Source organism: Semicossyphus pulcher, unplaced genomic scaffold, assembly GCF_022749685.1.
Source record: "Semicossyphus pulcher isolate SPU_LCO1_2020_fin unplaced genomic scaffold, fSemPul1.0.p SCAF_21, whole genome shotgun sequence".
Taxonomy (NCBI): domain Eukaryota; kingdom Metazoa; phylum Chordata; class Actinopteri; order Labriformes; family Labridae; genus Semicossyphus; species Semicossyphus pulcher.
In genome coordinates this window covers 2,982,629-3,005,071 of record NW_027211695.1, presented here as the reverse complement: position 1 = coordinate 3,005,071, position 22,443 = coordinate 2,982,629, and the positions used below count along the sequence as shown (strand labels likewise).

Below are 22,443 nucleotides of genomic sequence, written 5' to 3'. Positions count from 1 at the left end.
GATAGTATTCGTACTTATATGGGATCTCATACATGCCGCTCTCTGTGGTGTGCAAAACATGGTTTTGAATGTGAAACCCACCAGGCTCCACGTGATTGAGCATGAAACCCACGAGCCGGAATGAGCCTCTGCGCTCTTCCTATTCATCTTCTGAATATGCTCATCAAACTGAAAGCTTCCTGGCAGCCTCTCTGCTCAGTGCAGACCTGAATGAGGTACCAGCCTGTGCCATGAGCCAGCAGCAGCGAGTGGCCCCTCATAATCAGCTAGAAACCGGACTTTTCTGTCCAAGTCAAAGGAATGCAGTAAATCCATCCAGTCAAAGCGGCTAAAAGCCCCTGCAGCGTGGCAAGACGAGGAAACGCACAGACTTTCACGAGGGTGAGAGCCTGTGCCAAGGAGGAAATCTCACAGTGGGTACAGAGCGAGATACAAAAGGAGTGAAATTAAATACACAGTGTGATATTCATCAGGAATCTGCTTATTTAAGGGGTTTGGACACGCTCCATTAGAGTGCTTAATACTGCAGCTGCAAGACGTGCTGTAATGGCTGCAACGTAATCTTTCGCCAGTTTGAACAGCAGTCTGAGCCTGTCAAAACAAGCACTGTTATTACAAGTACTTTGGTCAAAAGAATTCGCCTCGAAAGATTACATTGCAGCCCTTAAAGCCTACGTACATCACAGCTCCCTGCTGAAGAGATTCACTGAAGCTACTCCTCGACTTTCTTACCAAGTAGACATTTAGCGCCCCGTGCAAATGACACAAAAAGATAATTTTCCAGCGCTGCGTACCTGAACTACATCTATGCAGGAGTCCAGGTAGATGGATCCTTTGGTGTCCTTGCAGTTCTTCTCATCCTTGTAGGAGTTGAGGATGTAGGAGCCGTCGGGGAGCTGAGACAGGTAGAAGTACCTCCTTTTGAACACCTGCAACAACGGAGAGCAAGTCAGGAAGATTCACGTGCAACAGATCACAAAGCAGTACGTAATGTGGCGTCTCCATTCATCTGTTATTGCTTATTGCTGTGCTAACATGACACATTCCTGCTCGAACAGAAGACTTCGTCGCCATGTCTCCCTCTGTTGTTTTGCTGTTGTTGCTTCATTTGTTGCTGTTATGTCGGATTAATAACAGGCAGGAGGTCTGGTAGTGACTCACCCTCATGGAGACAGACAGGCTGCTGTTGATGTTGGCTTTCTGGAGCCAGCCCTGCTTCATGATGCCTCCCCTCTGGGAGCACAGCGAGGATGAGTCCTGACAGACACAGACACACACACCGGAAATCAATCAAGGCAGACTTTATTACGCAGGTTAATTCAGGTTAACGATTCTTACGATATAAGCAGAGTTTCACTGTGCTTGGAGACAATGTGCAAAACAGAATGAAGAAAGCACTTGAGAGATATGAGGGCAGACTGTATGGACAAATCGAGCGCTCCCTAAACTAACAGCCCCTCCCCCAGCGGGCGATTGACAGGTTTTGGCTTCACTTTTGGGGGAGCTGGGATTTCATGTCATGGTCGCCTACCTCGCAGCGGCAGTTTAGAGTGTAAGAGTGAACAACAGAGACGGTCGGGAGATACAAAAGTCAAATGTCTAGAACAGAAGATGAAGAGTTGGTCCCCCGAAATGTTAACTCTTGTTTGGAGGTGTTTCCGGTTTAGGGCGAGAAAAAATAAAACGCAAAGAGTGCATGAAAGCTGCGTCTGCGCCGCGAAGAAACACAGCTAACTAGTTCACGTGCAGCATGATGAGTGTATGAAGGCCAAGAGGAAGAACGAGCTACTCCACGTCCTTGTCCAGCATAGCACAAAATGGAACTGATGTCCCTAAAAATGTATAAATAAACAGGATCTCAGTATTGATCAAAATAAATACTTAAACCTGCATTCTTTCTAAAGGCCGGCATGGTGCAAAAGAGAAGTCTGACTGTACGTAACCGCATCAGGTCAATGTGCGATTTTGTGGCCAATGTGTTACAAGGACTGTCTTTATGAGGCCGATAGCGACGTGTTTGAAAGCAGGCGCGCGCGGCGGAGGTAGGTGAGGACAGTGGACGAGCAGCAGAGGAGCAGCCCCGCCTACTCCCCGAGTAGTTTTACTAAAAGACAGTCTGAGGTGTCTGCTTTTTATTTTTCTGGACATTTTTTGACCCCTTGCTCCGCCCTCTTATCCAAATAAGGACTTTTGTGCTTTAAAAAAAAGTTGTTGTTGCAAAAACGTCGAATCAGGAGAAGACACCATCACAGTGGCTACTTTCATTCCTCATGTACAGTCTATGGATGTGACCAATAGTATACCTCTGAGGTCTGCAGGCTCCCCAGTCAGTAGGATTGGGGTTAACAAGGTCAGTCAATGAGAACACCATCCAATCTAATCACACTCTGTCCAGCTTAATCAATTTAAAGGGAATTCATTTGCTTTCCAGTAAATGGGTCGTCATAATACAGCCTCAGTTGTGTCAGTGGAGCACATCCATCTCATAACTATCATGGGACCGTTCATGAGCACAAACATTCATCACATGGGAGAGGTCTCTTAGTGAGCAGCACTCAGACCCATGTTCCTCACGTGGGGGAATTCACAGCACCTAATTAACCTGATGTAAGCCCCGAACATGACACTCACATTGTGTCATGACGCTGAGTGAAGACGGTCGAGGTGTGTGTTTGTGTGTGTGCACAGCTGAGATGAGCCTAATCACATTGAAGTGACATCTTCGTCCTCTGAGCGTCACGCCTCCTCCTTCCTCCCCAGCGTCGTCCCTGTAATCTAATTGGCTGGCTGTTCATGCTCTTGCAGCTTGCTCATGCCAGACTTCCCTCATACACACAGCAGCAACCACGTGTACCAAGCATTATCACTGATGTATTGTTATGGCCCTGACATAAAAGGCTATATAAAGGATGTAGAGTAGCTTTTAGGAGGTTCTGTTTGCTGCCATCACAACCAGAATTGATAACGCAGTGGTAATGCAACAGTAGCATCTCTTCTGTGTCCCGGCAGCACAGCAGCATTTATTTCCCTTCAATTAAACCCTCCCTCTGTCTACGTTTATCCGGCCCGAGGGCAGAGGGGAGGAGGATCGATGAGGGCTATTTATAGCGCATGAGAGGCTGCTGGTACCTCCGTCCTGCACACGCTCTCTGAGGGGTCACGCTGCTGATGGACCATAAGTCAGAGGGAGTCTTGCAGCACAATTAGCAGTTCAATGGCTGCTGTATTTGCTTATATCTTTTTACAGCTGCGTGAAAGGGATCATTTACACATCAGTGAAAGCTGTGCATATATTTGTGCTATCCGTCCTTAAAAAGCCCAGCGTGTTGATAGCAGAGCGCTCACTCTCAGCGACGAATCAATCCCTGTGAAATATCGGCGCTCGTTCTCGCCACTCACCTCGTCTTTGGCGTCTTCATCGATCTCAAACACGTGAGCTGGCAGCTTGTCCGTCTTCAGGCCTTTGCTTTGAAAGGACAGAGAGAGAGAGAGCGTCATCAGTGTGCAATAAATCAGCCTCCTTCTCCCCTGCTGGAGTGTCCCTGTGGTGGTGTCTGCTTGTTCTCTGTGTCTTTACTGTTTATAGAGCATGCAACAAATCACAGCCTGACCCACACATCCTGCAGAGACTTCTTCGTCCATGTATGACACGAGAGAAAGCTGCTACTTTATTGCTGCTTGGTGCAAAAGGAAACGACTTATCTGCAGGAAAAGGCTGATATCAGTGCACACAGAGATCTGACCGCCGTGCAGGGGAGTCTGTGTGTCACCTGCCTGTAAACTGCAAACAAGCACCCGACGCTGCTGCGGCTGCTGTCACACGCAATGTCGGCTGGATGATCGAGGCTTTCAGGTACGGCAGGCGGCTTTGCAGTAAGTGTACTCCCGTTATCAGCGACACGTGAAGCGGTGCTGGTTACCACTGTGGCCACTTTTTTGTTTACGTTTAGCTGCTTCACCTGCGGCACACAGGCGGCCAGTGTGGGACGGTGAAGTCGAGACAGAGATATGATCCCTCATATTTCACTGCCTTTGTTTTAGTAGTTGTGACGTCTGGTGTAGATTCATTTTCAGCCTCAAGGCCAGTTCAGATCGACGACTTGCAACGAGACCGGATGCAACTGCCAAAAGAATCCCCTGACATCTGATCGTAAACGCTTTAAAACTGGGACGCAGCTGACCGTCTCCATAGCAACGACGCACTGACATACCCCACTACTTATGCGTTGCATGAATTGACTAGCTGGATTTCTGTTATCGTTATAAAAAGAAGTGGATGACAGTTCGCAATGTTAGCTGTAACACTGATTAATTAACGGCGAAGACGGAGAGTTTGGAAAGAGACGATCTGGAGCCGTCTTTGGCTACTGCAGCGCCAGAGGCAGGGCGCCTACGCCAATGTATGCTGTTTCCTGATTGGCTGAAGCGAAATAGCGACATCATTTAGTTCTAAAACTGCATTTGGAGATTTGACAAGTAAACAACTAACCAGTTCACACCGCCGCAATTTTCTCTGCGACGTTCTAAAAGCGTTTTGTCACTTGCCGCGCCCTCCCTGTCATTACTCCGGCCCTCCTCTAGCCACCTCGTTTTTTATCGCAGTATCTAGTTTTATTTTGATAAATTTGTCACCACCACATGTCCAATTTATGGTTCAAGTGAAGGTTGCAGTGATGAAAATGAAGCTTTATCACCATTTAAATATGGATCAAAAACATCTGCGCTGCACCTGCTGCTGCTGCAGCGGAGGATAATCTGGCTGAACTCGCAGTGCAGTTATTTTAATTTGTAGGCTGTGTTCGCTCTGCTGTGATTTGTTGCATGATGTCATCCTGCAAAGCCATGTGATCAGAGTAAATCTCCAGTACATCTTTTTTTTTCCAGTTAAGTCGTTTTGCACAAACTTTGATCTCTAATTTTCCCACACATCAAAACATCTTTCTTACCTTGGCAGCATGCGGAAGTCCCCGGAGTAAGCCTCATATTTGTAGTTGATTACGTGCCAGTCGGTGTTGTACATCTTGATGCACTGCCAGACAGAGAGCTGGATTAGAGGCAGCAGAGGCACCCATATTTAAGTGACACAACCGAGCACACATGTAGTCTCTCTGACTGTGACTCATGCAGCAGGACGGAGCTGCTCTCGCTTCCCTATTCACTCATTTATGAACCTAAAAAGCCTGAAAAGTAGCAGCAGAAATATTAACCATGCTTTGAGGTCTCATTCTGTGTCCCTGAAGATGTTTTTTTATTACTTTTTATTCAGCATGGCTGCCATCTTTGTTCATAGATGCTAAGTAAACACGTCAGAGCTGGCTGAGGAACACAGGTCTGAAGCCGGAGAGAGCAGCAGAGTGGATCCACATCGTGCCAGAAGAGCCTGTTTTTGATCGCTCGAACATTATATCATCACGGTGTTTACAACTGGCCTGAGCATTCTGTGCTTCTTTATGAGCTTCGAGTGACCAGCTGCATGTCATGAACGCTGGTGTGAAGTCACCAAGAAGTCATCTTTTAGGGTTTACTTACAGAAATTAATAAAAGGCCGTAAAGATCCTGCTACTGAAGGGATTCGATAACTTTTTCACTGATTTAACACCTGACATTTTCAGAAAGAACGACACGTCATGGCTATAAACACGGCTGCTGGCTTATAGTACCTCTTTGGCAAACAGGCTCCTGGCTTCCCGCTCTGCATTCTGAGGCACGGAGGGAACAACAGTCCTCCGCTGTCGGGAGATTTGGGACTCCTGCACACACACACACACACACAGAACACACATGAGCAAAAAATAAAACATGTAAACGTGAAATATGTCTTTTTTCCTGTCGTCAAATAGCAGCACAGCAGGAAACTACAAACACGAGGCCAAGAGAAAGTGAAGAAGAGAAAACACCGTTAAAAACAGAAACAGATGAGCGTCAACAGAAACAACAGATGCCTCTAAACGGAACCTCGTGTGCTGGAAGCAGCAGCAGTTACCTGTCTGGATCTATTTGACCTGTCAGGCTGACCCATGAATAACTGAGTCTGGTGTGTCGGGGATGAACAGTGATTCATGATGGGAAATCTTTCTTTAGAAAGTGATATTTTACAGCTCTTTGTTCCAGTTTGGCTCAGACAGGTTTGTGAGAAGAAAGCTGCTGATCTGGCTGCTTGGTGCAGAGTCTCAGCAGGTGTTTTGAGGGTAATGTTGTGTGTTTGACCTTCAAATTAATAGGCTGTAGATGATCTATGATGCAAGAGTTATGGAGGCGTGTGTGGAGGCAGCGGTGAGCGTGTCCTCGTCCTCATCACCAGATCGGCACCAAACTGAAAGCAGGGTCATGAAGTGAGAGGACGAGGGAAACGAAAGCTTGCTGTCCCATAAACAACATTTCCCTGTGTCAGTAACTACACTGATTTTTCCTTATGAGGAGGAGCGCTGCTGTGCGTCTCTGAGTGAGTAACCAACAGAGACTCGTGCGTTGTGAACTCACTGATGTGTGCCCTTTAAATAGCAGAGACAGACTGCGTGGGCCGGCTGTACGATAGGGCCCTATGGCTGAAACGTAGCTATTAGGGGGGGTCTCTGTAGAAATATTGTGACTCTTGAAACTTAAGTACAAGAGAGAGCACAAACTAACCCTGAGGCCACCCCTACACTCCTATAAAATCAAGCAAGAAGGCCGCAGACTGCTGGATGAGCAGCACAGCCCCCTGGCGTTTTACTTTCTCCTGAGGAGGAAGATGCCCTTGAAGAGAGCCACTCCCAGAGGACACAGAGGGATACGACAAGGGGACTCACCGAGACATCGTCGACAGGGCACAGCAGCAGGTCACGGTGGGGGTCGCTGTGGATCTGGGCCTTCCTCTGAAACACCACCGTCTCATAGTCCAGCGGTTCAATGATCTTCGGCTGCTCCTGAGAGGAGAGGATGGACAGAACACAAACACATGTAAGTTCAGATACTGTTTCTTTTTGATCTCACGTTTGCATTGTTTTCACTTCGCTGTCGCTCAGGCAACACCACATGCTACTGCTAATTGAGAGCAGTTAACGAGTCTAACCCCCTAGAACGTTTCACCACCATGCAAAAGATCAGAGAGAAAACCACGAAGTTCAGAGAACTGTCACGGTTCAGGAAATGGTTGCTCAGAGAAATGTGTGCAAAAGATGACGTAGGGGAAAATATGGTCTGAGACATAAAGGGCAAGTAAGGTGAGACTTGATCTGTAAACATCACGTGCCTGACAAGACATTAAGTAATAATAAAAGAAAAGAAGGAAAATATATCACATGCCACACTTCACTTCTAGCTAAACATCAATTCCTGTTTTCAGTTTCATAGAGAAGTGAGTGATATGAAATGAATCCTAAAGAGGCCTACGGAATAAAACTAGCATCTAGGTCAGGATGTGATCACCAGCACCGGCCTAAACCACTCAGAAACATTCTGAATTAATTCCAAGGAAGTGCCTTTTAGAGCTCCAGCTAAGCGGGGAAGATGGTGATGAATAGCTTAGCCAATAAGTCTTGGCTGAGCCACACCGAGCGAGTATGGCGCAGAGGGTATCGGACTGTACGGGCTTGGTCGGCTTCTGCGCCACATTACTGAGCCACTGCCACTGAGTCTGTGGGAAATACATGCAGGGCAGCAGACACAGTGGGAGGAAGGACTCCAACAACCCAGACTGTGCCCTACAGCTGGGAGAGTATAACTCATAGTCAGTCCACCTTTTACTCTGCCATATTTCCATTTAAGAGCTGAGAGGCAGAGCTTGGTAATTCCACTTTACCACTGCTTGAGTGGGAAGAGTAACAAAGCCAGGAATAGAGTCATGCCAGGGTTAACATTAACAACGGCCCAGTGGCCGAAAAGTTTCATATATATGGTTGCAGAAACACGCTGATTCCTTTGTGCTAGCATTAGCGACGGCTGATAGTCCAGCTCTTGTGCTGCCCCAGGACGGAGAGAGAGCACCACATATCAGATCAGAGGAAATGGTCAAATTTGTTCATGCACATGTCTTTTCATAAATATGTGTGCATCTTCTGAGAGGCCTCTTGTTATATACTGCTTAGTATTTACAACAGATGTTGAGGAAGCCCATTTATGGTCAGGCCAATCAGCCATGCAATCGACCGAGCCCTTGCTCTGCTCTGTGTACAATGACGCCCTACACACGACGCTGTCATTGTCCGCTGAGATGTTTAAAGTAATAAAAAAGATTTTCATGTAAATAAAAGTCTGTTAAGTCTCTATCTATCTCCAAATGAGGTAACACAATGGTGATTGAGCCTATGGTCGGCGCCCAGTTAGTGACGCGTTTCCCATCAGCCAGCAGTGGTTGGTCTGCCAGAGAGGGTAGGCGGAGCTAAGCGGCTGCTTTTCCGCTCTCTGCAAGTGTTGCGAGTAAACAGTAATCTACTATGGCTGAACAAACAAAGAAAAGATGGATGACTACAGATACAACTTCAACAAGAAGTGAAAATCCAAAGAAAAAGAAACAAACTCGACGCTCAGATGAAGCAAACAGTCTGAAAAGGAAAATGAAGAGTTACAACCGGAGCCAACCGTGGGAAGTGTGCTCCCGCGATTACCGTTTATCGCCACAGGTGCCGCCAAAGAGAACAAAATTGAGATCTTCGAGATAACAACTTTAAATAACTTTTAATTTATTGATCTCTTTTTACTTCTGTTGATCTATCTAACGTTTTTACACAAGATTAGCAGGGGCCTTAGCCTTGGGGCCAGGGCTGGCTGCTCGCTGCTCCCATCTACTGCATTCCTGCTAACACTATAGCTGGGAATGTTTACATGTGCAGTCATTCAGTCATTCTGCATACGAGCTCTTACAAAGGTTGAGGTCAGTTTTCTGCGGAAGTTTTCTTACATATATTGTGATTATAAGTTTTAGTGGTAGAGTAAAATAAATAAATAAAACGAGTTTTTGCAGCTGCATCATTCCATGAAATTAAAGCTGCATGTTGTCTCGTCGTTGGAAATTCTGAATCCTTCCAACACTTTAAAATAATCTGGTTTGAACGATGTTTGGCTGGAAAAAAAAGGAGGTAAAACTCTCGGTCTTTTATATCCTGGCATCTGAGCCACTAATGGAAAGAAAAGATCTCCGTTTCCATGTTCTCTACCCAATAATTTGGCCTGTGGAATGAGCTGGTTACGCTACATGTTCTCAGCAGATTTTTCCGCCAGACAGACTTTTTTGGACGTCCACATGAACCCTACATTTAGCTTTTTTAACCACTAATAGAAGTTAAAAAAAAACCTTAATAACACTTGTGAAATGTGAAATCGAAGATTTGCAGATTTCTTTCTCTTCTGTTCCGTCCTGTCGCTGTAATCTCCACGCAAAGTGTGGGCACTGAAGCAACCTAAGCGGCAGCAGAAACACCTACAAGTCTGTTGAAAGCATTACACATGACTGGGCTGCTCTGTTTCCTGTCATGTGCAACAAGCTGAACCGCAGCGCTGCAAGTCAGAGGCAAAGTCGGTGGCTCGGGCCGACTGAAACGCTGATCATGTTACAGAGAGCGGGAGGGAGGGGAGCGAGCGACGACGAAGAGAGAGAGCTTCAGCAGAAGAGAAAAGAAGCTGAAGAATCACAAGCAGGCGGCGGTGAAGCCACAGATTGAGAAACACAGAGATGCTTAAACGCTGCAGGACGTGGCCTGACACTTGGGTGTGTCTTCATGATGCAAGCAATCAAAACACTCTGCCATGTTAATCTGCCGTCGTGCCTCACACTTTCTCCTGAGCTTTCGACCTGGCAGGAGAACACTCAGACACAAATCACAGCTCAAAGCATCAGGGGACTGTGATGATGATGGTGTTAGTGTTTCCAGATGTCTCGTTACAGTCGAGCGCATGTAAAGGCACCCAAAACGGCCGGGTGGATTATATCAAGTTGGTCCAGGAAGCTTACACAAACACACGACATGCAAGTCACAGAATGAAGCAGCCTCACTGTCCCACAGCTGACCCCACTAAGTGCTCCAGTCTGTGTGTGTATGTACACAAGAGGGACAGACACACAGGGGCTCATTTCAGGGAAGGAAAGACCCCAAACTTACTATAGAAGCGTTTTAAGATTGTCCAACACAAAGTTATCATTTAATCTTTCAGCCATGTGTGCAGCGTTCATGCAGCACAATGCCTGAGTGAGTCCGAACTCCAACTTGTGCCACCACTTGTGGCATGCCTCGATCAAGATGAGCTACCCAGAGGAACAGGAACGTCGGGGGTGGTTTCACGCTCAGGGAATTGTCAGGTTTGTTTCACAACAGCTGTCCACGCATGTAGAGGCAGATTTTATCTTTGTTTTGGGTTTATCTTGACAATGACTGATTATTCAAGCAAGTACAGTCAACTATTCTGATGCACTAGGGGCTCATTTTGTGAAACTCAGTGTCTCTGCCTATCTCTGCCTGCTGGAGCATCTGAACATTTCTGCTCACCTGGGAGAATTTTTGGTGTAAATTACAAAGTTGTAGCACAATTTTTTTATACATATCTTTAAGATTGTTTTTACTTTACTGATAGGACAGCTGAAGGGCGCCTGCTCTACCAAACAAGCTCAACCAGCACCCCAAAGGTCTTACTTCAGACAGTTGCTGCAGCACAAGCAGGACTATTAGCCAGTCCCTCCAGGAAGTTGCGATGCCTTTCCAGCGAATTCAGAGAGCTCCAGTGAGATCATCTCTCTTTTATAAGCTGCCTCATCTGGCCTCAAACTACAGTGTCTCCATGGAGACTCTAGTGAATCCATATTGATAGATCCAACACTCAATGTCTGCGTGTGATCAATTATCCATGTTTCTTGGAAACTGTTCAAGAGTACAATAGGGTGCATGCAATAATAATAAACACTGCCACCAAATCAGGCATTTTCAGCTGCAACAATCGCAGAAGAAGGCCGAAAAATCCTGGAGGGAGTGATTAGCTGACAATGCTAGTTGAGGAAGTCTGGCAAATAGGACTTGAGCTTTGTGCAAAGTTTTGTTTTCATGCATGTGAAGGCAGATTTCTTGGAGGTAAAAAGCAGAAGAAGAGGAAGTGTATTTCCAATAATAAAAAGTGACCAAGAGCAGAGTCACCAGTTATTTGGAATGTGTCCAACCCATCTCCTGACAGACACAATGAAAGATGGTGTGTTTTCTGTTCATGTTAAAGTTCACTAGTTTACCTTTTCGTACAGTTAATTATATCTAAAAGCAAATAATTGACCAGAACTGTGTTGCTGTCCAACGTCCATTTAATCCTTCACTTTACCTTAAACTTCACCAGCTAAATGACCATATATGGAGATGCATGGTTTCACTGCTCTCTGTGCTCAGTGGAGCGACAGCGAGGCCTGCATGCATGGCGGAGAGAAGTCTCAACTGGAACACTTAAGATGTATTTAATCAACAGTGGGTGACATGTCCCCTGACTAGACTAACATATATGGTTGGCACTTGTTTTAGTGCATTCCTCTAGCGTGGTCCCCAAGCTTTTTGTTGTTGTTATCATCCTTTGAATTGTAAGCTAAAGGATTACACGTCCCTCAGACGCCACAGAAAGGTTCCTTTTTTTACTGGTTAAAACAAAACAGTAGGGGAAGCTAAATGGGGGCAGTTTTGTGTCTATGAATCCAAAATTAATCAGAAAACGAGCCTTTTTGACACACTGTCATTTATCTCAACATGAGATGCACAGCTGGAACTGAGGACATTAACGACGTCTCTGTTCCAGCTATTACTGCAATGCAATATAGCACTTAAAGGGCCAGTTCACTGATTTTCAACCTCAGTCCTATCATGCTATTATGGGGAGCTAATGTCACTATGGTAGGGATAAAAAAGCAGTTTCACTCTGTGCCTTTGGAGGACGCAATCTGCTTCTCCAATGGGCCCTGGAAAACCTCCGCCAGACTACGTAAAAAGTGTCATCTGGCGGAGGCCAGGGAGCTTCTTAAACTACACTTCCTCGATCTAGGATGCCCGCCTCCGATGTCTCGTTCAAAATCATCAGGTTTGAAATGTAGACTGCAGACCTGAAGATTTAGACGATCCACCGGCATATTCTCGTCCTATTTCAGATTCTGTCCCGCTCTGAGACGTTGCCTGCAGCAAAAACGGTAGTATTTCACTCCAGCGTCTCTCGCTGGGCCGTTCCTTTCAGAGGGAGGGGCGCAATGCACGCTGGGTGTTGTAGGAATGTACAATGGGCGACACCACGAGCTGTTTGTACAACTTTCTCCACAGGTATGGCGCCAGTTTCAAATGTTATTGCGTCTGTTGATTACACAGAACACCAGCTTTGACTGACAGAGGCTTTTTCCAGGGGCGACCTGCTCCTTTAAGACTTAATTAGTTACACCTGTGCTTGACAAATCAGCATCACTAAATGTTTCTCTCTGCATGAGTTGTAAAATAACAGCAAATTGGACAACACCAGTACCTCTTGCGTACAAATGCAACTGTCCAAAGTACACTGAGGTGTATTCTGTCTTATTTCATTCAACAACAGAAAAACACAAGATAATCAGTTTACCATCATATAAGACAAATAAAAGTATTTGATCCTCATATCAAAAAGCTTAGATTTTGCTGTTAAGGAGACATTTGCATAATATAGATAAAGGTCAGCATAGGTATAACTTCCTCTCTAACTCTGCTTATTTCCGTTTCCTTCACGTTTTATTTGACTTTCTGCTTGGAAACATGATAAACTAGTTTGTCCACTGGAACACTAAGAGCATAGGGAGGGAAGAAGGAGGACATAAACAGGAGTGACTTTATGGGGATGGTGAACACGGTCACAGGGAGCATGGTCACAGCATGCCTGAGGGAATCCCCATGTGAGAGGAACGCGCGGGTCATGAATCCTCCACAAAACACCGCTTGTTCTCAGCTCACCCAGCCAAACATCTACTCCAGAAAACGAGCAGCCAAAACCTGCAGAACACATATAACAAACGTGGCCGTCTACACACCCAAACACACTCCCACCTCTGCTGCGGAAATCAAAACCTTATCACATGACTATAATCTGTTTGCGTCACACTCCTCAAGATGATCATCATAAGACTGCAGCGTAATCCCAGGGGAACAAGAGTTTGTGTCTTACACAAACTTACCCAGCTCCCGTCTCCGAGCAGCCAAAGATGTAAGCTATGACTGGTGTGGGCTGAAGTTTGTCATCACCACATAATAAGAAAGTGGACGACATACCAGCTGGTTTCATTTACAACAGAAAGAAAACAAGTTATCAGAAGGCGAGCGCCTAATTGTTCTGACATCTCTGGAAGTTTCAAGACAAACGTGAAGCCTTTGACACACGGACACGTTGCGAGGTTCACACACACACAAATGCTGCATCAGCAGGATCCTGAATGCTATTCATCTCATGCCACTGCGCCTAATCCCTCATTATAGCAGTCTGTTCCAAGCTATTCATTCAAAAGAAGGAAAAATAAACCATTTTGCTTTGCAGCCCAGTCATAAGCAATGTAAGAATATGCATTAAACTGCCTTCTTATGCACAGTGTGGCGAGTAAAGAGGCGCACAGACTGCTCCAAGACTATCGGCCATTCAAGCGACAAACTGGCGTTTAAATCTTTTCTAATTGCTTCAACTGAAGCAGTTAACATGATGATAGGAAAGCAAAATGTTTTCCATTTGCAGCAGATAATTACAGCGCTGTCTCCAGTACAATATTCTGATGAATGGATTATCTGGGTGAAAATTCAGTATAACAAGTATGTACCACAAAGTAAGAGAACAATGGGTTATTCAAGGTTTATTCCAAAGAAGGGAAAAATAATTGCATTCCAGTCATAAGCAATATAAGAATACGCATTAAACTGCCTTCTTATGCACAATGTGGCTATTTCCAGCAGGATTAAAGAGGCGCACAGACTGCTCCAAGGCAAAGACAGGGAAGCCATGCTGCAGCTGTCCAACTGGCACTGCTCCCCATCCGCCAGCACACAAAAGGAGCCGCAGAGCACTGAAAAACCATGTGTTTCAGTGGACAATGTCATACTATCTTGTAATGCCGGGAATTAAGAAAACCAAGCCAATGCAGAACCGCTCTTTAATGTCCCGCCTTTTACCATTACACAGAATGTAGCACCAAGCATTAAAAGTGCATTCAGAGACATACCAGAGCTTTAAGGTTGATGGGACACGTGCAATGAATGGAAACAGGAAACACAGAAATAAAAGAGTCTGCAGAATGAGGAGATAAATAAACAAAAACAAAAGAAGAAATATGTAAAACACAAAAGGAAAGCCGTAATTCCCCAATGAGAACAGAGGATAGCGGAAATGACCGACAGCATTTAAGCTCTGCTCACCACAAGGTCCACGGTGCTTCTCACAGCCTCCGACACGCTCTGTCTGACTTCCGCGGCGGTCCCCGGTTTGCTCAGACGCTTTGTGAATTTTCGCACCTCAGCCATGGTGCTCCTTTGCTGTAAATCCACTTCGGTAGTCCCGGTGTGAATATGAGCATGCCGCAGTACCGGACGGAGCGGCAGGCTGCTGTGTGTGTGTGTGTGTGACAGCCAGATGTGGGTTGTGTTGGAGGTGAACCAGCCAGCGGTTAGCGTCGCGAGGCGGGGCTGCTGCTGATGAGAGGAGCGCAGAGAGGGGTTGACAGCGCGAGATGTCTCACTCCTACCTACTTCCGTTTCAGGTCAATGAGCAGACAAAGATCGCCTATGCTCAGAAGACGACAGAGTGGGCGTTAACCCGAAGGATGCCGGTTCTAATTTTTTTTTTTACCAATATATAAATTACTTTAATTAATTAAGATTTGTTTTATGGCGGAGATGAGAATAGTTTAATCTATCAATGTGCTTGTAAGGTATTTGGCTCAATGAAATGCTTCAGACAAAACGCAAACAAAGTGTTTAAGTTTAATGGAGAACAGAATAAAGCAGATTACCTGTTTTGGTGACTTTAAGCCACTTCTTTAATACAATACTAAATCAATAAAGTAAGATATATACTATCCGGGGCCCGTAGAGCTATAATTTTTACCAGATGTAAAAAATATATTTATATTTTATATATTTAAAAAAAAGGGGTAGAGAGTAGGAACTCATTATGGTCACTTCTTCACTCGGTTGTTTAATTTTTACACGGATATATATTTATTCAATTATAAAATGTCATTCCTAAAGTAAAAGAATAGAAAATCAATACAAGGACACTTGCTGTGAACTTCTAGGACATGAAAGGATGGCCTTATTCTGCAAAAATGAAAGTATTCTGCCCTCTTGTGGATTATACTCAAACTGCAGAAAACAAACCTAATTGCTTATTTTCTCAACAAAAACTCTACAAGACAGCAAGTTTAATTTGAGCAACAGCTGCTTTCTCTTTGTGTTATCGATGCCATTTTCCTGCATTTGTAGCACATATGCCAAACGTATAGAATCCATGGCCTGTTTGATATAAAATCAATATGGATATTCCTCACTGAAGTGTTTTTGATGAAAAGACTGAAAGTCCACCAGTAGACAGAATCACAGGGAATCAACATGGACACGTGACTTATGATTGCTATAATCTTTTAGAAGGATGATTTAAACAGAAATGTACTTGATGGAGAATGGAGCATATTAGCAGCATCTGTACACGTTCCAAATGTAGGATATAAAACCTGAAGAGGCATGAAACTATTATATATAGGATGTCTTTATATAGGATGTATACACTATTCTCCCCTCATCACTGCAATGTGAGTAGATGTTAAAGGACATTAGTCATATTCAGACTCCTGTTAATAATGCATCATTTTAGATTCTTTTAACCCATTTCTATCTGGATTTATAACTACAGCGATTTATTAGCTTTTTTTTTAGATTTTATTATCACAATACACATATGAAACCTTTCCTAACTTTGGCACATTTTATGGTGTATCGAAACCAGAGGGAAGGTAAGTTAGATTTAACCAAAAATATACACTTTGCAGATGCTTTTCTGCTGCCTCTGCAAACTAGGAGGCTAATGTTTAGGGCCAAGTTATATCACTATGAATGTATTTATTCTTACTTCCTTAAGCTAACATAGAAGACAAGTGAAAGTGACCAATTAGTCACATGCAAGATACTTTGAGCCTTGTGTCTATCTTATTAAAATACTTCTGAATTCTTAACAAGCCTTGAACTTGAATAAAGAAGAAATGCAGATCACCATGGTGATAAACTGTAAAGGCCTAAGTATTTTAAGAAAACTGAATTTATTGAACATTTTCAGGTAAGGTGCTCAAATGGGAGCCATCAGTGAATCCACTCACTGCTGTATATGCTGTGCAATTCTTGTGTAGTCCACACGGTTACTGTGCCAAGCGCCTGCATGTTATTTGGAGAACACATATTATGAAAAGGAATTGGTTAGTTGTTGTCCATCAGGTATGATCTTCACTTGTTACTGTACTGAGTTAACTCCTTCAGAGCCCAGTTTTTCATTTCTATCTCCTGCCGTAATCTGCAGTACTCCTCAGCCAGGCCCTCGAACTCTTCGCCCAAGATCTTAAAGGAGGCCAGTTTCAACTCAACGGACTGCTTATCCACCTGGGAGGCCTTCAGCTCAGACTCCAGCTTCTCTCTGAAATTGAGACACAACAAAAAAGACTAAGTATTTTTTTATTTTGGAGGAGTAACAGCCAAAATGTGTTGTTTATATTAACCTTTGTGCAGCCCTGGATCAGTAAATTACAGATAAAAGTCAAAACACTGTATGCTCCACATTCTATCAACTCCTATTAGATTTGAGAAAGTTGCATGGAGTGATATAAAACACATCGGAATTGCATGAATAAATGACAAAAAGCCTCTTGCCTTATTTTTCGATGAGCAGATATCGAGTCTGTTGTGTACGTGTCAAGCTGAATTTCTACCATCTCAGTCCTTTGGAGGAAGAACAGAACAAATTAGTTAATAAAAAACAATACAAAAGCACTATTAAAACTAGGGTGCCATTAAAACTACGATGTCAAAATGTATTTAAGCAGGAAAAAAAGATCCTTACTTGATTTTCTGTAAGACTAATTCAAATTTCCCCTCAAAGTAGTCTAACTTCTTCCTGTCCAAATCCGTCTGGATCCTCAGTCTGTGGTCCAAGATGAGAGACTGGAGAAGCTGAATACACTTAATCAGCTCCTGAGCACAAAAGGAAGGAAACAACAGACTAATTATTATTGTTTACAAGTTAAACACAGTTATGGCATTTGCAAAGAAGTCTGAGAGTGCAAAACCTCTTTAAAAAAATAACGTATAATATAAAGAACACTTGCAGAGAGGTAGAGTTGAGTCTGTCTTTGCAGGAGAACTGTGTTTTCCCGGCAGGTTTCCTTCACACTCTCAGCCCTTTTCTTCTCTTTGTCCAGCTGGGCCGACAGATGAGTCAACTTTATGGTCTTCAGACCCTCACTCTCATTCTCTGGGTGAGGATACAAAACAAAGCCTGGTCATCAAATTACTGCAGAAATTGTATAAAAGTAGTGATAATGAATGAGAGATGTAGGAACGGATAATCAGCGTGTGGTTACCCCATTCAGGTTGATAGTATGAGAGGAGGCTCAGACTCTTTTTCTTCAGGTGTTTCTCCAGCTCTCCTGGTAGACTCTGTTTCATCCTGTGCACATTCTGGAAAAGATACATACAGAATTGTTGGTTTAAAAAAAAGGCTACATTTGAGCAACAGCACTCCTTGCTTTAAGATCATCAATCAGACCAATATATATATATATATATATATATAATTATTATTATATATATATATATAAATCCACATTTTACACCTTCTCACCTTCTCTGCTGGCATGAGCTCCATCACCTGTTGGGGGTTCAGACCCAGAATGAAGGGCTGGTCCTGGTCTGTGGAGCTACTGGGATCCAGCTGTCTGATACACTGTGACACCAGCAAACACTTCTCCATCGTCTCATAGAACTGCAAACACACATAACCAAAGAAAGTTAAATACTTTTATTATTGTATAATCATCAGACACAAATAAAAAAGTGCTGACAGTGAGTAACCTTGTTGTCACATTGGTAATCACGAAGGTACAATGTGCAGATTACATATAAAACATCAAGTAAGTACGAGTAAGCATGTGAAATAACCGTACCATGTTCTGGTCAGGCGGTACAGTGGCATGGTGCTTCCTGATACAGTGCTCCTGGATCATTTCCTGCAGCCCTTTGTGGAGGCTCTCCGAGCGCACCCAGTGACGCCTCTGGCTTTGCAGCTTCTGCTCAGCCTGGAAAAAGCATACTTAAGAGCTGACAGATACTAGAGCAAACACTCTGCCCTGTGCACCAAGAGAAAGGTCCTATCTCTGTGATTGCAATTCATGAGATTCACCAGTAGAGGTCGGTACGTCATTGAGTGACATTAACTTACGCTGGTGGATGACTATGCTGCTGCTCTTGGGCGTCTAGCTCCCCACAAATGGCTATCTGTCAAAAATCTTGGAGTGATTTTTTGAAGTTCTTTTAAATTCGAGAAACACATCTCCTCATTTGTTAAAACCAGCTTCTTTCAGCTAAGACTCCTTGCTAAGGTAACGCGTTATCTCAATCCAAACAACTTTGAGAGAGTAAGCCATGCCTTCATTACATCCCGGCTAGATTATTGTAATATATGTGGCTGTAGAACAACAGTCGCCTCTACGGCGTCTTCAGCTTATGCAAAACGCTGCCGCACGTCTGCTAACTGGGAGGAAAAAGCATGGAAGTATTACGCCAATTTTGGCCTCCCTTCACCGGCTCCCTGTCCGCTTCAGGGTCTTCTCTTCATTAAGCGAAAAAGCAAGTAAACATGTAGCAGTTTATAAGTTTGAATTGTATCATGTAATACAGCATATTGCAAAGCAAGCAGCTTGTATGTTAGCATTTAATGTTAAAGCTAACATAGCACAGTGCCTGCTGTTACCTTGTCCAGCTCTGTTTTTAGTGGGACAGTGAGTCCAGTTCGGTCCACATGTTGTGCCAGGGTGGCCAGGAGTTTACAGAACTGAGGGTTCTGAGTCAGATCCTCCTCTGTAATGTCGCACAGAGGGAAGGAAGCGAGAACTAGGTGGGAGAAAGCAAATAAAGCAATATTATTATCAATGACCAAACTGAATCCCTCCCGTGACATTCACAACAGCACAACAATCGGTCTGTAACTTGGCCTAAATGCTATTATAGCTTCTTTGAAATTCGACAAATGCATTTTACATCTCCCAGTTTACCTCTAATTATACGATTCCGGTAATGAGGTTCAAGCCATGACCCTTACATTTCATCAGACTATCGCCAACAATAAAAGAAGCAGTATACGTTAGTAGTAACCTTGTTTTCTTACCCTGTTGGTGCAAGCTGTCACCCTTCCCAAGCGACGATACATGTGTCGACCCGGTGCCAGTGGACATTTTCAGCTATAAAGTGCTGCTTAATTACTAAACAACTTCTTAGTTTTCGGATCTCTAACTGTTTTTGCCAGCATGAAATCGACAGAAAAATTCAACTGCGTACTTCCTGAATCAAGTTGCGCGCGCCTGAAGGAAGCGTTCCCATTGGCTGACTGACCGATGAAGTCATCACGCGGAGTTTGGTCTGCCTGCGAGAACTGCACGTCACAAGGGGGAAATTATCGGACATTGTAGGTTGAATTATTCGGAAATGTCCAGTTTAAAACACAATAATCATAATTTAATTTAAAGGCATTATATTGTATATATTCTGAAAATGTATCAGAATAAATTATGAATCACTTTCCCCCACAAAATGTACTAAAAAATGCAAATAGGCTATAACACACAGTGCTGGTGGTGTAAAGCATGGTGAAATGAGGGATTTGATAGAGATAGAGAAACAGTTTTAAGTAAGAGGTATAGGCTAAGAAAAGTGCTTTTCAAGACCTAAAGCAGGAAGATAAAGATCTTCTGTGTAATGCCATTGTCCAGGGCTCTGTTTGGCTCTGTAAAAGTCCTCTGCTTGGGGATAGAGGAAGGGCACCATCTCTGCCTTGTTATGGACCATGAAGTGCAGACTGCTCCTTTTACATGGCAATAAATTATATAAAATCCTCATCAAAGGACACATCTTAGGCCAGGTAGAACGGTGGCGAGAAGAATGTGCTGGATTCTTTGAAAGAAGACCTTCACTGTGACGAAGGAGAAGGAGGTCTTTTGATCTAGAAGATTATGATATGAAATGATATAAATACTATCCTTAATAGCACTGAATAAATCAAACTAATTGGGAGTCATTTTTTTCTGCTTTTTAATAGAAATCACATTGAATAATATTTCAAGTTTAAGAGACTGTAAGAAATCCAATTGACATGCCCTGTGCCTCGATTTAAAACACTGACAACAAATAAAAAGAACAAGAGGCATACACCAACTAGATAAAATGTATGAACAATTAAATCCTAATCACTGAGTCGGGGGTTTTTATTGTCAATAAAGAAGAACCAACAATGTGATTGTAGTATTGCTTTACACATTAAAGGGATAAAAAATAAAGGGTTATTGATGAGTGTTTCTTTAATTTAGAAATGTGTTATCAAGTCCGCCAAAATAGATGTGTATCATCAGTTTTAGTTCAATTCTAATGACCATGATAATGACTTTTTCATCTGACTGAGCTACAGACATTTCATGTTAACATATCTGTTCACAGGCAGATTATGTACATTCAGTCTGCTCTGGCAAAACATTTAGACTTTTTTTCAAATCAAACAATGCTTCAGCCAAATCTGGGTCTTAATATGTAGCTTATTACGATTCCAAAATAAGATAGAAAAATAACTTTAAAATGTTTTTCCTAAAGCACAAACTGTAAGAGATAGGACCACCACTAATATGGGGAGAACTTTGAACATGTTAGCAACATGGCTAGCTAACTTGTGTAAAGATATTTCTGAACTTCCAGGCAGATGTGATATTACCCTAGGAAGTCTTGTTTTCCGATCAATAAAGTTTTTATATCCCTTTTTTTGCTCTGCTGTGCCAAATCTGTTCCACTTTTGTCTGCTCATGCTGCACTGGCAAAGAAAATGAACTCAAATCAATTATATTCTTGCCCAAGTAAGGTCTATTGGCTGCTGCATGTCTGCATTTTTTTTTTACCTTTGTAATGCACAATTTTAACCAACTTTCTACAGGACCAGTTAGATATAAATCAGTTAAATAGGCAGGCAAGGTATCTTTACCACTCTCCTCTATATTGAATTTGGGGTTCCACAACTATTCCTGTACTGTGTGGCTTTCACCCACAACCTTTGACCTCTAAAGGGTTCTTCTCACAGCTGTTTCCCTACAGTCCTTGCCCATATCTGGTCTCCTGGCATTCCTTGTGATTTGTAATCATGCTTTTACCTAACTCTGCCCACATAGATTGACACTTCTTGTTCTTAATTTTGCACAAGAACCACTTGCGACCAGGATCAAGTTTGTGGGACTAAACAGGACAAGATGTGTTACTGAGGATAAAATCGCTTCTAAGTGCTGCTCATGGCGGATTCATGTTGGGTCTCTCTCTAAGTAATATAAAAAGAGTACGGTCAAGACCTGCTCTTTTTGGGGGGGTTGTAATTTGGCACTATACAAATAAAATTTGATTGATTTTATGGAAAATAAACCATCTATTCAGTACAGATTTTCCTACTCTTAAAAACTGTTTTTTAGCATGTGATATAACTTTTGCTTGGTACCTAATGTGTATAGTAACTTCATGTAGTGCTGTTTACACAATGGCTGGTGGTCCTCACTCATCAATGAGTGGGCAAAATTAGACATGGGAGCCAGTCAGTTTGAGTAAAATTGTAATTGACACGGGATAAAACCAATGGATTGTGTTAGGATGCGACTCTCTGGGTTGTATTGGTCACGCTTATGGACCAACCCTTATTTGCTAAACCAATCAATGAAAGTCGGAGTTGATTGCCTTTTCCTTCGACCAATCATAGTCCTGGATTTTCCAGTGGGCGGGTTTTTATCCTGGAGGGGTGGGGTGTTCGAGGTCATTCAGTCCCTCTCCGATTCACTCTATCGGCGTGTGTTTGTAGGGACTGGTAGTTGGAGTGAGGAGTCGCCGGGCGGTAGCGCATCTCGAACGCCTTTTGGGAAAGAAACACCGTTGAAAATTGTACCACAGACTGAAGAAACCACCCCCGGTGACGACTTGTTGGAAATTATTCAACGCGACGACTGCGCCACAAGCTCGACCAACAAACGCAACCGGGCTATCAAATGCTAGCCAGCTAGCATCCCTGAAAACAGACGGGATCAAGGTGTTGATAGCTAGCCTCCCAGCTAATTATCCATCAGTTAGCATCCTCCAGCGGTAGCATCATTAGCTTGCTTTTCCTCCTCGCGCACGTTAAGACCTCCCCATTGCTCGTGGCGGTGCCTTACTGCTCGCGGGCTCCAAATTCCACATTGAGACA

At 43.6% G+C, this 22,443-nt stretch overlaps 2 protein-coding genes across 3 annotated transcripts in view; both read right to left on the bottom strand.

Moving 5' to 3' along the window:
• The window catches only part of dock11 (dedicator of cytokinesis 11), a 76,408-nt gene extending 61,882 nt beyond the window's left edge, over positions 1-14,526 (bottom strand). For both annotated transcript variants that reach the window (XM_069671752.1, XM_069671753.1), the window contains exons 1-7: positions 14,346-14,526; positions 6,789-6,905; positions 5,661-5,750; positions 4,947-5,029; positions 3,400-3,466; positions 1,162-1,257; positions 795-929 (exon numbers count right to left, since the gene is read on the bottom strand). In XM_069671752.1, coding sequence (XP_069527853.1) covers positions 795-929; positions 1,162-1,257; positions 3,400-3,466; positions 4,947-5,029; positions 5,661-5,750; positions 6,789-6,905; positions 14,346-14,450 — 693 coding nt within the window. In that variant the 5' untranslated portion in view covers positions 14,451-14,526. The remainder of the gene's footprint in view (positions 1-794; positions 930-1,161; positions 1,258-3,399; positions 3,467-4,946; positions 5,030-5,660; positions 5,751-6,788; positions 6,906-14,345) is intronic.
• Positions 14,527-16,198: 1,672 nt separating this feature from the next.
• haus4 (HAUS augmin-like complex, subunit 4) lies at positions 16,199-22,104 on the bottom strand. Its single transcript, XM_069672708.1, has 10 exons — positions 22,042-22,104; positions 19,524-19,617; positions 18,940-19,079; positions 18,134-18,265; positions 17,812-17,952; positions 17,552-17,648; positions 17,297-17,442; positions 17,032-17,162; positions 16,842-16,910; positions 16,199-16,608 (listed from the first exon to the last, which is right to left on the bottom strand). Exons 1-10 carry the CDS (start codon positions 22,102-22,104, stop codon positions 16,422-16,424), a joined length of 1,200 nt encoding a protein of 399 aa, XP_069528809.1. The 3' UTR covers positions 16,199-16,421.
• Positions 22,105-22,443: the final 339 nt, after the last annotated feature.